This window comes from Brachycentrus maculatus, unplaced genomic scaffold (genome assembly GCF_059751285.1).
Source record: "Brachycentrus maculatus isolate JH-2025_06_01 unplaced genomic scaffold, ASM5975128v1 h1tg000262l, whole genome shotgun sequence".
In the NCBI taxonomy this organism is placed as follows: Eukaryota; Metazoa; Arthropoda; class Insecta; order Trichoptera; family Brachycentridae; genus Brachycentrus; species Brachycentrus maculatus.
The window spans coordinates 195,214-211,397 of record NW_028281013.1 but is presented as its reverse complement, the minus strand read 5'-3'; the positions used below and the strand labels follow the sequence as shown (position 1 = coordinate 211,397).

The following is a 16,184-nucleotide window of genomic DNA, read 5'->3' as shown; positions in this document are numbered from 1 at the left end:
AGACATTCAGTTTCTGACATCAAAAAAGACATTGATTTTTCCCATATCATGTGTATATTTTTATTGAGCAGATGAACTCAAATCAAACGTTTTGGATTTATTTGGCATTTACGGTGCTTTTCCGAAGAAGCGTCGACATATCTTCAAAGCAAATATACGCTTTATCGTATATATATATATATATAGATATATATATATATATATATATATATATATATATATATATATATATATATATATATATATATATATATATATATATATATATATATATATATATATATATATATATATATATATATATATATATATATATATATATATATATATATATATATATATATATATATATATATATATATATATATATATATATATATATATATATATATATATATATATATATATATATATATATATATACATATATATATATATATATATATATATATATATATATATATATATATATATATATATATATAAAAATATATATATATATATATATATATATATATATATATATATATATATATATATATATATATATATATATATATATTTATATAATATATGGAAAATATTATTCAAATTGGTAGACAGGCAACGTCGTCTAAGTACAAAATGAAAATATTTACATGATACATCCTAGACCCGAAATGGGTCCGTAAAATTCGTAAATGGATCATAAAACAGTAACAGAAATTTCTTATATGAAATAAGTAAAGTTGTTCAATTCTGTTTGTTTATTTATCTTTATTCCTAAACTTTAAGTGAAGGGTGCACGCCTCTTAGGTTCATTTGGAAGATATGATACATTATAATGTATAATGTATTTAACAAAAAATCATAAAAATCTAAAGATGAACAATTATTTAAATTTAACAATAAACTTTAAGAAAAATTGTATTTACCAAGTAAAATTTAAACTAAAAATAATGTATTGTATATACATACATCGATCTCTACATTAAAATATCTTAGTATACTAAATAACTAACCATCACGCCGCTTCCCCGCAGGGATAGATAGAGATAATAAAACGTGGTGTGGCGTCTGTTTTTGCAAACATCGATTATTCTGACATCTTACCCGACTTTCTCTAAGTTCTCCTCATCCTACGTGTGGGATGTTGTAGGCAGAAAGTATAAATATTTTTTATGAATACCAGAGGTACATGTTTAGATGTTACATTGAAGTGCATTTTATAATATTTATTTATTTATTTCAAAACATATTACATACATAAGTCATAAATACATATAATATTCCCGATGAGTAATTTCTATTTCTCATTTTAGGACATGGGATTAAGGTTAACAAGACTGGAACACAAATAATAAAGTTACAAAAATGATTTCTTTTAATAACCAAATAATAATAACACTTATAAATAATAATACTAATAAATAATATAAAAAATATATAAAAACAATTAACAGGTGTAATAAAGAGGCACAAGAAGCATATTTAAAAGAAATAAATGAGAAAAACATAAGGAAAGACGCATATTTAAAATAAACAAATGAGAAAAAAAAAACATACGGTAAAAGCAAAGTAAGAAAATATGACTAATCACTAATCACTACATATATATCTTTCCATAAAGTACCTTCTCAAATAATTTATTTTGGATCCCCTAATGGGTTTTATTTTATATATGTATGGCAGCTGGTTAATTTGGGTATTGGCAATATAATTTAAGGACCTTTCTCCAATTTTAGTAGTGTTTATCGGCTCCACGTGTATTTTGTTATGTCCTCGTGTATTATGATTATGAATTTCTTTGTTAAAAATCGGTATGGTGTTTCTGTGAGTCGTTTTAAACATTATTTGAAGCATTGTATTTGTAATCTCAAAAGTTGGTAGAATGTCAAAAGGTATTATGTTAGTGCTCAAATAAATATCTTTTACATCAGTGGTGTACGGTAGACGAAATATATTTCTAATAGCTCTGTTTTGTATAACTTGTATTTCGGAAATTCTCTTCTTAGTTGTGAAACCCTAGATACAGCAAAGGTATGACAGGTGGGAATGTATCATGGCAAAATATATTGATCGGAGCATCGATAAAGATTTAAATATTTATAAACTCTTCCCACCCTATGTATTGGCGCCAGCATTAGTGAATTTAATATGAACATTTTCATTAATTTAGTAAAATTTCATGAGCATACTTCATAATAGGGTGGATAAAATAAATAATTGCTAAGAAATGTCCACCCGAAATATTTAAGTATGTACCTGCTACATACGTAAGTAAATGGTTTATTATTTCGTTTTGTAAGGGCAATACGCGTTACGAGGGCCTTGTAATAGAAAATTCTTTTGAATCTTATATTACCAAAAATGTGTATCTCGATAGTCAAAGGATTACTTTATTTTAATTTATTACGAATGTTACATGAAGAAATAAAATTTAATTGTACTCAGAAATCGTATAAATAAATCCAGTTTTGTGGAAAGGAAAATAAGGGACAGGAAAGCATAGATTGTGCACAAGTTTGTGGAAGTAATAGAGTTTTCTGAAATCATTTGTTTGGCTCACGGGTTCGATACACCTCATTTGAATAGTAGACGTATGGTGGAAACAAAGATTAAGCAGTCGCCAGGTGGTTGTGTGTTGCTAGGCAATAACATACAACGATATATTCTTGTTGTTTATTCCTTAAATACAGTCTGTTTGTTACTCTATTGACATATAGGAACGAGAATTGATCTTAATATTTTTGTAATAAAAGGACATCATCGTGATGTTTAAGTACGAGAGTGTCAGAGATATATTCGCCACAAGAAGTGAAGTCGAGGAAAATAAAATGAAGTACATAAAGGAAGCTAGCGAACAGTATGGCAGAAGGGATATATTTAATACTTCATTGGAAAAAAGTGCCCTTAGTGCATCTTTAAGTAAGTTCATCCTAATTTCGCTTTAATATTAATACTCAAATAATATTAATACTTTACCTACCAATTTTTGTGACGTCAAACACTCTTTTAAATGCTTATTGAACAGGAATGAAATGCGGATTATTATGATAAATAACCTACTGCGCAAGTTATTTTTTATTGTTTCATTAGTTTCGATTTATAAACTAAAATACATAGATCGTTAGTTGAAAAAACGCAATGTGACTAAAGACATCCGAAATAAAATTTCATTACTATTTTGTTGTATTTATTTATGAATAATATCATTAACCTTTTTCAGCCTTGTGTCGAAAATAATTGACATAGATTTTTTGAGTGGGTCCCATGTCAAATGTTATGCGATTTATTTAAATGTTATTTATATGGAGTTAGTTATACCTACCTGTAACCAAATCAACCTTTTCATATTCGTTTTTGTTAGAAAAGTATTCTTAGAGGAATGATTGTTTGTTTTTGTTTTTTTTTTCATAAATATAAAAATTAAAAAAAATTGATTATAATGGGTTAAGAAAACAGTTAAGTTAATTAAATGGTAAAACGATGTTTTTTTCTTCTAATTCTTCTTTTACCATATCCACTTCCTATGGAAGTGCTTCAGGCTTCTCTGTCGGCCGCCACCTACCTCGCATCCTCCTAAGTCAGGTCCGCGTCTAGAAGTTCAGACGAGACGTCAGCAGTGGTCGTCCTGGACGGCGAGAACCTGATGCCTTGTAAAAGATATTTTAAATTACTTACTTTTATTTGAGCTATGAATCTCAACGTCTCGATAGAGTTTATAACTTACTGATTTTCATGCCATTTCTTTTTACAGTATTATTGTTTCCTTTTGTATTCAATACGAATTAAAAGAAGTTGTAAAATATATGGATTAAACTGTGATAGTAATTATTTAAATCCAATCCTTCTTATGGTATAACAGATTATTTAATAATTGATTACAACAATTTCAGGTGACGCAAGAGAATATGGAAAACATTCTAAGCAACAGCACCCTTTCTATAGAACCTCCAGCAACGAATACGGTTGGTACGCTCCGGGTATGTACCTATTTGGTTTGTAATGAATTATGTTAATCAATAAATATAACGCGACCGCTGATCGGCCTTTAAATAGTTTATTTTTTATTTTAATTTTTATCTTTAAAGATCAGTGTTATTATGTGCTGTTGGAGATTGTAAAGATAATATGGTGATTAATTTAGAATTTTTTGGTAAACTATCAAAACACTAACCAGTAATAAAAATAATGTCCACAATAATTACCATATTGAAATATTTTTTTTAAGTACAGTGAATAAATTAGAAAAAAAACACATTTAATCGTACATAAAATTTTTGTATGAACTGTTTATATTTTATTTAGTTTTGATTTAAAATTTTCGTTAAAGGTTGTACACAAAATACAATTTAAGGGGACCACCAAAATTATTAAAATTTGTTTAAAAAACGATAGATTTTCCACTATGTGGTGAAATTTTGGATTCATTAAATTGCTCTAAATTTTACAAAGAACATCAACCACGTAAATATTGCTGATGGCGTTTTTGGGTCGTAAGTTCTTACAGGCGTTTAGGATAGCATAGCAGCGTTTGTTATCAGGGCCGATGTTCTATGATGTGGCACCTTATTTACTAATGATTTATACTGTACCGCAATCGTCAGTGCATAAACATATATACCTTGATATTTTTTATTTATAAATATTTATATTGTATGTAATTTTTTTCAGGGGATCACAGTATTCCGAGTGTGTATTTCCCGATAAAGCAAAAATTTAGTAATCAGCTTGCAGCAGCAGGAATGTACAGAAACTATTCTCTCAATACCGCTAAAGATCCGTCTCCGTATATTGAATAAGCTTTTTGTAAGTAGGGAAAAAAGTAGGTATAATGAATACATATGTGTATAATTCAACATATATTACTTTCTCTTTTGTGTAAAATATCGTGAATTCTCATAATGCAACTTGACTCTTTCCGTGTCGAAAAACAAATTATTCACTTAGAATTAGTTCTAAAAATATCCCAATAAAGCGGTTCTCTTTCCATTTTATACATTTATAATAAATATTTAAGAAAAACTATGATAAAATCGGACTTTCACGTGTCAACAAGAAATAGTGTTAGGTGGGTGTAAATAAAAAATATTTATTTGTAATATTGCTTTTATTTAATATCATATATAATTTTATAGAATATATAATGTAACATCCACTTACAGACATAATTGCAATTCAAGAGCAGAAAAAGTATTGTGTGATTAAGTACCTATTAATAAATAATAACGGAAATGAACTTGGTACTAATTTTAAATGCCTAATCGTTTTCTACTATACTAATTATTGCCTTATTTATGAAAGGAAGTTCCATACGAAACTAACGAATCATATTGTATCATCGTTAAGAATCTTCAGGAAGATTTCCAACATTTACTCTTTCTGCTCTTTCGCGAACACTAACAAATGCGTACACATTTTATATAGCAACAACAACAACGGTTATTTGAGTTCATCATAATATTAATAAAACTATGAACTATAATATATTATTATTTATGAGCTTAAAGTACATAATACCAAATCTTTAATGACAAATTCGGCTCCAACAACGTGTAACAATAAGCGCTTACAACAATCCAATACATATTTCGTCGAGTTAATTTACTCAACTGCATCAGGGATAACTTTACAGGAGAGAGTAAAAACATTAACCACCGAGTGAATTTATCACTTTTCAAAATTCTTTTCACATCTATGTATATAGGAATACAAAAAAATTCTATTTTGGGATCGATTGATGTTTAAATAATGTTTTTATTCTCTTATATAAAATAAACACGCATGAAATTTGACATTTTATAGAATAAATCGACGATTTGTAACAAAATAATAATAATAAAAAACAATTAAAATCTGCAAAACTCACTTAGGAAAATCCATATAAAGCTTAAATTTTTATGCTTTGTTAACAATCGTTTGTGGATTAAATCGACCTTTTACCACCAAACCACCTTAACGTTGTTGGGTAAAGGTATTTTAGTTTTAGTGAATCTCAATATTTCATATTTTTTTTTGGGTTGATGTACTAAAATAAAACAATCAGCGTGTAACGGCGTTAATGATAATTTTGTTTATATAAAGACAATGTGACGTAAGCAGTCACAGTAATAATCACTATTATATGACTTACATGAATCGTCAACGTAATTCATTAAAAAAATTGATTATAAAATGTTAGCTTTATAAAAATGTTTCGCATTTTATGAGTATACAATTTTTGCGTACAATTTACATAATATTAGTTACACATTAACAATGGCCCGTGTATAAAACTTCAAAACGCATTATATTAGTTTCAATGCTTTTTTGCAAAGCAAATACAAATAATATTAACGATGTTCAGGAAAAAGCAGTAATGTCTGCAATACTTAAAAAAACAGTATCATTCATCAATCTTGACTTTCGACGATAGACATTCAATATCTCAAAATGCATTAGTCGTCATTTTTACGTCTTTAAATATTTAAAACATTAAAAAAATTCACGCTTTAAAAAATAATATACCAGATAGCAGAAAATATGAACAAATATTTTAAAAATAATTTTACATAGTTATATGTATGGTATATAAAATTCATATTAAATTTGTTACATAAATTTTGTTTTAACATTTCGATTCTGTTTTTTTCTTCTTCTTCTTTTGTTTATTCTAACCTGCATTCGCACCCAGTGGTGCAAATGACAATGCATTGCATTGACGAAACGTCTTGTTCGTTAATTACTAGAAAGGCGCAGTGATCAGTTCTGCGCTTTCTTCTGCGAGTACTACTTCAGGGTACTAGTTATGTGCGAATGTCGAGGAATGGCTGTGTATTATTTGGTATAATTTCAATCATATCACTTTGAGGTAAGGGATTGAGAAAATAGAACGATAGAAAGATAAAGAAAATTGAGGCTAAAAAATCAGTTACAAGCTCTATGTTTTTAGAGCTGACGAGCTAGAAGACGTACAAAATATTTTTTTTTGTTATATTCAATATTTAAAAATGCGATACTTTTCCTAAACAATATTGATGTTACTAACATTATTTGTTTTAATTCAAATATCATGCATGAAAATCATTGGTGAGTATGAAAATGTTAACAATAAAATGCTACAGATATGTATGATCACAATGATTTGATAAGCTTCGATTTACTACATACTAAATATGCGATATAATTTAATAACTTGAATTTTTATAATTGCAAACAACATAAAATGGTACCAAAGTAAAACGTACGGATATATTGAGATATGATCTGTTATATTGAGATATGATCTAGGACTTGCGGGAACCGCATTCGCCTGTCTTAAGATCAGAATAGCGAATAGAGAGATATACTTAGTGAGGACCAAATGCCATGTACTTGATAGCTGCATCACACCTTTTATGTTATATGGATGTGAAATATGTTATTACATGATTATTATGAACGACATTATAACTCTCAATAATGTCAATGCATGCTGCGATGCATTTAAATTAGTTTAGCTAAATTTAAAGATTAACAACTTTTTTAAAATTGTGACTTTAATTTGTGATCACCGTCATAACAGATGCACTGATGTGTGAGAGACATAAATTTAAGCCGGAGCGCAAAAATGTACAATATTTAAATAACTTTACTATAAGCAAATAAAAAAAAGCGAGAAAGCATTAACTCATATGACCTTTTACATTAAATTTTTTCACAATTCACGTAATACACCAACAAGTTATTCCACACACTCGTATTATGTATAAGAACATTAATCTAGATATCTACTTTTTTAATCATGAAATGGTTATAAAATTTATAAATACTTTTCATAAAGGTACCAATTTAAAATTTATTCTAATCTGTAATGACTTTCAATAACTTCTTCTTTCGTTGTAAGAAATCTATACGATAACAATTAATTTTTGCTAAGCATCAATCACAAACAAACTACTGATGGTTATAATACTTGCTTATTTTAGAATAATTATACGTAATTAGGTAGTATGGTAAATTGTCCAACAAATAATGCACATTCCTTGGTACATTCCAGATATTTTAATTTTACAGATGTTTCCATTATCATCTCAATGTGAATAATCACTGTGTGATAACAAAATAATAAAAAGATTGAGGTATTAGACTTAGTATTAAGCCAGAGCTCAACATGAATACCTTATTCAACCTTTATTACAATTAACTATTTAAGATGATGATTTAAAAAATTATAATGCGCAAACACATGAAGATGCAAATAATGTACCCATATTTCATATTTACTATATATAACGTTATGAAATATCTTATTCATAATACAAATAGAATAACAAATTCACATAAAACTTAAAGAACGTTAACTAGCGTTTTTTAAATGTTAGACAATACTGTATTTATTTCTTTCAAAAATATTTCTTTAATAAATTTAATCGATTCGTGGTTTTCAAAAATGGATTTACAAACCGAATGCGATAGGATTATAATTTAAAGCTAAAAAAACTACGTTCTGATAATCTATAAAATCAACATTAAAACTAAAATATAAACATTAGTAAAATTAATAATTTCGATGACCTTAATGATGCATACAAAGATAACGGTCGTTGACAATTATTGTGTAATACGACATTTTTAAATGAACAGTCACATTTTTTATAATTGATAACAATGATTACAAATAGGGGCTGGTATTGCAAACAATATAAACATTTAAACACTGAATTTTTAAAGATATAAAAAATCGGAAACGCATTTATTTATTTTCATACATATAACTAGCTGACTATGTTAACACATAAAAACTGATTTTCTTTTTATATTGAAAATCGGTAGACAGAATATAATTATTCATACAAAAGGCGTATTTTTATTTATTAAAGAAAACTTAAGAGATAAGTATTTACTAAAAATAACTACAACGTAAAATCCCCATTATTTTATTTGCAATATATTATTTTTGAGGATATAAACACTAATTTTGAAATTTGGGAATATTCCACAAACCTCCAACATTACCAACACACATCATAGACACTTTTCGAATATTTGAACAGAAATTAGCCTTCTCAGGAGAAAAAAGTTATTAAAAAAATCTTTTTTAAAACTACAATATATTAGAAAGCTGATTTAAAGAATGGAATAGTTTGGAAGAGACACTGATGATAATGATTTCTGAGTAAATATATCACCCGCTTTACACAAAATTGTAGCTAATGATTTTTTAGCTTAATAATTTTTATTTTATTTTCTGCATGATACAAAATTTATTTCTTATAATTGTATTGAAGATGAATAAATTTATTTATGATTCCAAACAGTATTGTCAGTTCAATATATTTTACCCTAGTAACTACTATAATAAAGCAGGCGAGATAAGCTGGTACATACAGAACATACATGGATAGCGACTGTATTACAAATATCATTTTTACAGTCAATTTTACAACTTCTATAATGGTTGCATTTACATACACATGTGCTGGATATTCACAAACATAAACTATTTGAGTGCTTCACAATTTACCTACATAATTTTTTTTATTAAAATGTCTAATTTTAAAACCGAAAAAAAATTACTTACCCGTAACAACGAGAAGATGTAAAAAATTAAATTTTACAAATTATATATTGTATATATATATATATATATATATATATATATATATATATATATATATATATATATATATATATATATATATATATATATAATATATATATATATATATATAAATATATATATATATATATATATATATATATATATATATATATATATATATATATATATTTATATATTATAAATAAAATTCTTGTTTAATGTATGCACTATGCTATAACAGTTAACCTTAAATATTAGGCAGTTTTCCAAATCACAAATACACTTGACTACAAAAGTACTCAATTAAAATGAATATTTTCAGTAGATTATTTTTGAAATTATAATTTGAATAATGGTTATGCTTATAAAATAAAAAATAAATGATTTTTTGTGTCATGTATGAATCAGTTATTTAATTAAAAACCTTAAAAAATATTTAATTAAAAGTCGTATAACATTCTTTGTTTAATATATTACATGTAATATATTGGTTGTTCATATGCTTATTTTGAAGACAGAAATACATTATTCTGGCTGAAATCATCCTTCGAAGTATATAAATGTAACTTTTTACATATTCTTGAAGGAAAGATTTTGGTTTTTCATCCCAGAATACGTATTTATACTAATTGGTTATATTATTTACTTCTCATATTTTTGTTTTACTTAATCAGTACACATTTTGAAGGTTATAACATGTATTTAAGAAGGTTACAACATAAACGTACCAGCCAACACATTATTTGAAAAGAACATTGTCATAAATATATCACATAAATGACTAGACTTGTACTAAAAATAATTATAATGACATACATATAAAGATATTTACCTAAGCCTTGCCAGTCTGCATGGGTTATTTATTGCGATGTATAAATAAATGATAACGATCGTAATTAAAATGCGCTTAAAAAAACTTAAAAAATAAAACCAATAATATTATTACGAATAATACTAAATGTTAATTCATACTTCGGGCATCAATAAATAACGAGTATTTAGTAAATGGTATAAAAATGCAAACGACACGTTAATAAAATTCATTAAAAAAATTCGTTAAAAAAAGGATATTCTTAATTGAGCACAAATAGAATTGATGAATTGTTAACATCAAATATTGTCAATTTATGATATTTCAGTATTTAGAGAAACACTACTTAAGTGGAAGAAAAAATTATTTGTAACCAAATATCAGCTTTAAATGCGTAGTTTGCATTCAAGTAATAAGGCCGACAAAAAACAATAATATTTTCTTTACATATCGCCGAAAATTCCTGCAAATGTTTTGCGGAGGTTTTTCATTGTGTCTTCTGCATCTTCAGCGACGAAAGCGGACAGGGAACCCTGGCGAGAGAATCCAGAGCGCTGTGGAACATCGGGAGCTCGGGGGGCCGATGTGGAGCTCACCGAAGAACTTTGAGAAGCTGTAAGGCAGAATGAAAACTATTAGTTTTCCAATCGAACGACGTTAAATAGGACAGCAATTTGTTTATTTTATAAAAACACGACATTTCCATGGGCAAGTCTGGGTATTTTAAGGGCTTAAATCCCGTCGTTGTCTAGGCTAAGTGATCACTCTTCACAATGCGTGACATTTACTAAGCTACGCATGATGGATCAATTATATTACTGCAATGATTGAATCTACAATAATGTATACTAATTATGACAGAAATCGTTTTACATGAGTTGCCTACGTTTAATAATGGGCATAATGGTGAACGTTACACAAGTGTATAAAGTGATCGCTTAATCCAGCCAAATATCAGGACGTAAACCCTAGGAGCTTTCATAAAAAGGGAAGAATGATAAATGTTTCATGTCAAGTTGAGACACCTTTAAAATTGACATTTAATTCATAAAGTGAATAATCCAGTGTCGATACAAAAAATAATATTAATTTTATATATTTTTTCGGCATTAACCATGTGGTAAGACATCATTAAGTTATAAATGAAAATATTTGTAACACTCTCCTTATCATTCACCGTTCACATTGTATAATACCACTTTGTAATACCATACCATAAGGTTAACCATGTTTTTAATATACAAAATAGAAAATACTTGTTTTTAAAGTAATTACTCGAGTGGTAAAAACACGTGTTTTCATCTACAATTTAAATAATAGTATTATATCATTCTTCAGTAATTCCTTCTCTGTTCAAGCGCCCAGACTATGGAATTACCTCTCCTTGTAAAAAATGCACCTCCTCAAGTAACTTTAAAGTAACGTCTGAGACATTACTATCTATCATCAAAATCCTAACTGTCCATCAAACCTCCTTCCTTAGTTTTTCTCTCTACTTTCTTCCCTATACTCCCTTTTTAATTTGCCTTCCTTATTATCATCAATTTGTAATTTATGTTTTTTTTTAAATGTTCAAGTTCTATCTGCCCTTTGATTGCAAACAGCTATATATGGTATCAAACGTTTTGACCAATATCACTAGTCTGTTTTTGGTTTGTTGGAAGATATTGCTTTTTAGCAATAAGTCCGCCAATGTACTTATTTCATTTCTGTATATAAAGTTTAAATAAATAAATAAAAATATAAATAAAGTACCTTGCGAGTCTCTCCTTCCCACAGAAGAGAGAGACGGGTTGCCGGGCGGTGGGTGGTCTGGTTCCGCCGGGATGGGGGGCAGGGGGCGCTCTCCTGTCGCGGACCCCCCGGCCAGGGGGCCCCCGGACAGGGAGGCCGGACCTACAGGCGGGGGTCCGGGCGGGGGGCCCCCGTGCGGAGGGCCGCGCTCCTCTGTGGGGGAGGTCACGGAGCCCGCCCTCGATCCAGTGCGGGTTGGCACGTTGGCCCCAGGACGGCACGTATTCTGGTTCAAATTACAAATAATTTAGAAGACTTTAAAACACAAAGAAAAACAATAAAAGCTGCTTGAATGTTTTTTTGTAGATAATTTTGTTTTTAACCTTAACAAAATAAAACTACTTTGTTTTTAACCATGCATGTTTAACCCTTTTTTACATGTTTAACCTTGATGATGACAAGGTTCTTGTCGAAACTGGTTGGAGAAAAGTAGGTACCAATAAAAGTTGTTCAAAATCAAAGTAGTTTTATTTTATAAAGTTATTAACAGTTGCTTTTACTTCTACAGCGGTGATATATTGTTCTAAAGACATTGATTAGATAGAAGCAAAGACAATAATAATTTTTTAAATAGAGATTTAAACAATATTAAAATGTGTTTTTTTTGTAAAAGTTGAGAAGTACAAAGTAAATTGACAAAAATAACTGAATCCTTATTAAAAACTTTTTTACAATATTTCTCAATCGATTATTGTCGACTTGAACCAGATAATATTCTGTTACGAATATGGTAGGTTGATATGATGGATCGATACTTAAAAGCTGCTAAAAAAAATAATAATTTATTTTTAACATTGTATACGACATTTTGAATATTTTGAAAAATATTTTCGAATCACAATTTAATTTTTTTAGCGATGATCATTATTATTAAATTCATTTGAATTTTACTTATACCATCTCATTGATGGCAACAGTTAAAAATCACATCTGATGCAGTTACTGCCATACTTTGATCACAACTCTACAGAACTAACAGAAGTTTGTATGTTACCAGCCAAATTTAGGAATTGTTTACAATGTGAAATCGTGTTTAGTTTTTCTTTTGAAATTTCGATACTGGTCGTTTCATAGTTTTGTTAATTATTTTATAATAAGTAAAATTACGAGGCGAGTACCTGCATCCTTTGCGCTACCAGATCTGCAATGTGACGTCGGTCATCTTCCTGTGTCTCTCCCATCAGCGAAAGTGCACTGTCATTTACTTCAATGATGTATTCTCGCCCATCTTTTCCAACAACAACCTCCAGTGCACAGATCTCCAGTCCACCGAAGAGCTCGCTTACCTGAACAATATCATATTGAAATTATATTTTTATCAACATTTGTAAATAATTTGGAAAAGAAAATCTACGTAGTAGGTATGTAAATGTCTAGGTATAAAATGTTGAATAATAATGTTTAAAGTGACATGAGAGATTGTTTCACATAAGAGCTGTATCCATAAATTATACATGATAGGTAAAAAAGTATATAATAGTAATGTTGTTAAGAGTCCGGAACATAAATTCCTAACAATGACGTTACCGTCTTCCTGTGGTCACTGGAGAGATCTTCTAGGGAGTATTAGAGGCCCTAGACGGAGGGCTGGGAAGAGGACGAATTCCTTAGTCCTTTGACGAGAAATGTTTGGCCTTTGACCAAATTAGGTTGGGAACCAGTGATTTTGACTCTTTGTTTAGTTATGGATTGTTTGAATAAATTTCTGGTTTTGGGGAAAAAGATATAAGTACATGCCTGAAATCATTTCATATTAGTTTTAGTAGTAAAAACACCCACTTTTACTTTTTAGACTAAATTTGTTAATGTACCGTCATTGACGCTAACGCCATCTATACGGGATAGGAGAAGTTAAATGTGAATTTTACAATCATGTATGTAATTTATATGATTCCACGACCAATGTAAAATCATTGAATTGTTGTTTTGCAGTATATCAATAGATGTAGTAATGGCTTATTTTTTTTAAATGCCAATATGCCTAGTATTGTGTCTTTTGAATAATATTTATTGGTCATCGATATGTAATAAGTTAATCAGCGCGTACTTAATCATAAAGATTAATCGATAATCATTACAATAAAATCTAACCATTGCTTAAAACTATAAAAGTTAATGGTAAACGTTGCTATTATATAAATTGATGAGATTTTTGTTTACATATTTTTATTTATGTTTCTTCATTTATTAAAATTATAATATAATACAATCCATGAAAAAAATAGGTAACGAATGTGATGCCATAGAGCAGACGACAATAATGAGTAAATTCCGTTTTTATTCTCAAAACTATAAAATAGGTAGAAAAATTAGTTTATACCCACCAATTACGTGTCAAATATGCATTATTCCACGATTTTATTACTAATAGAACAAAAGTTGTCCGATACTCGAAATATTTATAAATCGGGATAATCCTTGAATCGTATCAATTTTCCGCAAAGAATTTTCTTGATACTTCCCATATCGGTGCGAGTCAAATATTGATTTGAATAAGGATACCCACCTCATCAATCCAAGTCTTGTATCTGTCAGTCATGGTAAGTTGTTCCAGCATTGCCGAACCCTGGTTAGTTTTCCAGTTTCCAGAAATTGATTTGCGCCTGAAATAAAAAAGGTCCTGAAAATCTGTACGGTTTTTTCAATCAATACCATTTAAAATACGCTTCAAATAACAAATACCTAACTGCCTTATATGTTATTACCTTTGATACTTATTATGAACGGCATGAAAATATAAATAGTATTTATTGTTTTAAAAAACAAGCCAGTACACGAGGTTTCGTTTTCCGCTTGGATAACAAAATGACTACTATATTTATGAGTTTTTGAGTAGATTTATTTTTAATTGTGCATTTAAAATGCTTAAAAAAACGTCCGTTTTCTTTTGGTGAATGTCAAGCCAACTTTAAAATTTCTGTGTATAAGTAAAAATAAATAAATAAATGTCCTTCAATAAATATCAGATGAATTAACAAAAACACAAGGAAAAATAACGAGTATCTAATCCTAATTGAATGATACAATAATTTTCCCAATAAAACGTGCGGATTGCGTATTTAATTAAGTTAGTTACAGAAAAAACTATTCAAAACGTGTTTATTTTAGATCTACGAGTCGTGGACAGGGCTGGATTTACTATAGAGGCGTAAGTTCCGTATTTTAAGAGTAAATGCTACACGTAATTTCGTATACTATTCGCAATACAGCTCGCAAGGAAATATTAAGGAAGAATGTGAGGTTTCATGATATCGATATTTTCCAGTGACGTTTTTATAGGTCGTCTGTTGTCGTTGTTGATATGAATTGTGAATTATCTTGCCCGACTGCCGCCGCCGATCGGTACGTACGAAATATTGCAATGATGGAATTGGCGCCATAAACGCTTTGTGCACCAGGCGCCAAATAATGTTGATCCGACGTTGGTCGTGGGATAATCCATTTAAATGAATGATAATTCACAAATCATCCTACTAACTCGATCTGCAGTTTCTGAGAATATTGGGTCGCTTTCTAAGTGCATGTTTGTTCGAAATATATTATTTAGTAAAATTTAAAAAAAGTTTTTTTTTTTATTCAAAGTTTTTAACGAATATTTTACCTGAAATATTTACATAGTAAGTAAGTAAGTTAGTAAAACTCTTATCCGCACCTCAATGGTGCATAAGGCACTGCGTCATATAAACGCAATGTTATCTTGATCGTTTACACATGAAGGAAAGGTGATCAACCCTCCGCTTCAGGTACCAGTCCAGGGTAATATTCGATAAATATTACAATGAAAAAATTACTTTATTTACTCAACCCCCCCCCTGGGAATCGAACCCGCCTCCGCAGTGTAATAGTCAACACGCTCGGCTACCATTCTGGAGGTCCCGGAAATATTTACATACTTCAACTAAATATTATTTTTCGGTTTATTAGCTAGTACTTTTATTTAAATTTAATGAAACGACTTTCCCATTTTCCGTATTATAAACTTACACAAATATCATCTCCGATATGAAATATTCAAAAAGATATACATAAAAATAC

The 16,184-nt window shown here is 28.8% G+C and overlaps 2 protein-coding genes across 4 annotated transcripts in view; one reads left to right on the top strand and one right to left on the bottom strand.

Annotated features, from left to right (window-relative positions):
* The first annotated feature begins 2,673 nt into the window (after nt 1-2,673).
* Nucleotides 2,674-9,443, top strand: LOC148305771 (piercer of microtubule wall 1 protein). Of its 3 annotated transcripts, none has more exons than XM_088266138.1 (4): nt 2,791-2,907; nt 3,527-3,638; nt 3,879-3,965; nt 4,657-9,443. In XM_088266138.1, exons 2-4 carry the CDS (start codon nt 3,632-3,634, stop codon nt 4,782-4,784), a joined length of 222 nt encoding a protein of 73 aa, XP_088122264.1. In that variant the 5' UTR covers nt 2,791-2,907; nt 3,527-3,631; the 3' UTR covers nt 4,785-9,443. The 3 variants fall into 3 exon arrangements, with proteins under 3 accessions (XP_088122263.1, XP_088122264.1, XP_088122266.1); XM_088266140.1 differs by having other exon boundaries at nt 2,814-2,907; nt 3,519-3,638; XM_088266137.1 differs by lacking the exon at nt 3,527-3,638 and having other exon boundaries at nt 2,674-2,907.
* A 485-nt stretch (nt 9,444-9,928) lies between these two features.
* Syn (synapsin) overlaps nt 9,929-16,184 on the bottom strand; it is an 89,755-nt gene continuing 83,499 nt past the window's right edge. Inside the window, exons 12-15 of the mRNA XM_088266153.1 lie at nt 14,656-14,752; nt 13,268-13,435; nt 12,111-12,375; nt 9,929-10,968 (exon numbers count right to left, since the gene is read on the bottom strand). Coding sequence (XP_088122279.1) covers nt 10,799-10,968; nt 12,111-12,375; nt 13,268-13,435; nt 14,656-14,752 — 700 coding nt within the window. The 3' untranslated portion in view covers nt 9,929-10,798. The remainder of the gene's footprint in view (nt 10,969-12,110; nt 12,376-13,267; nt 13,436-14,655; nt 14,753-16,184) is intronic.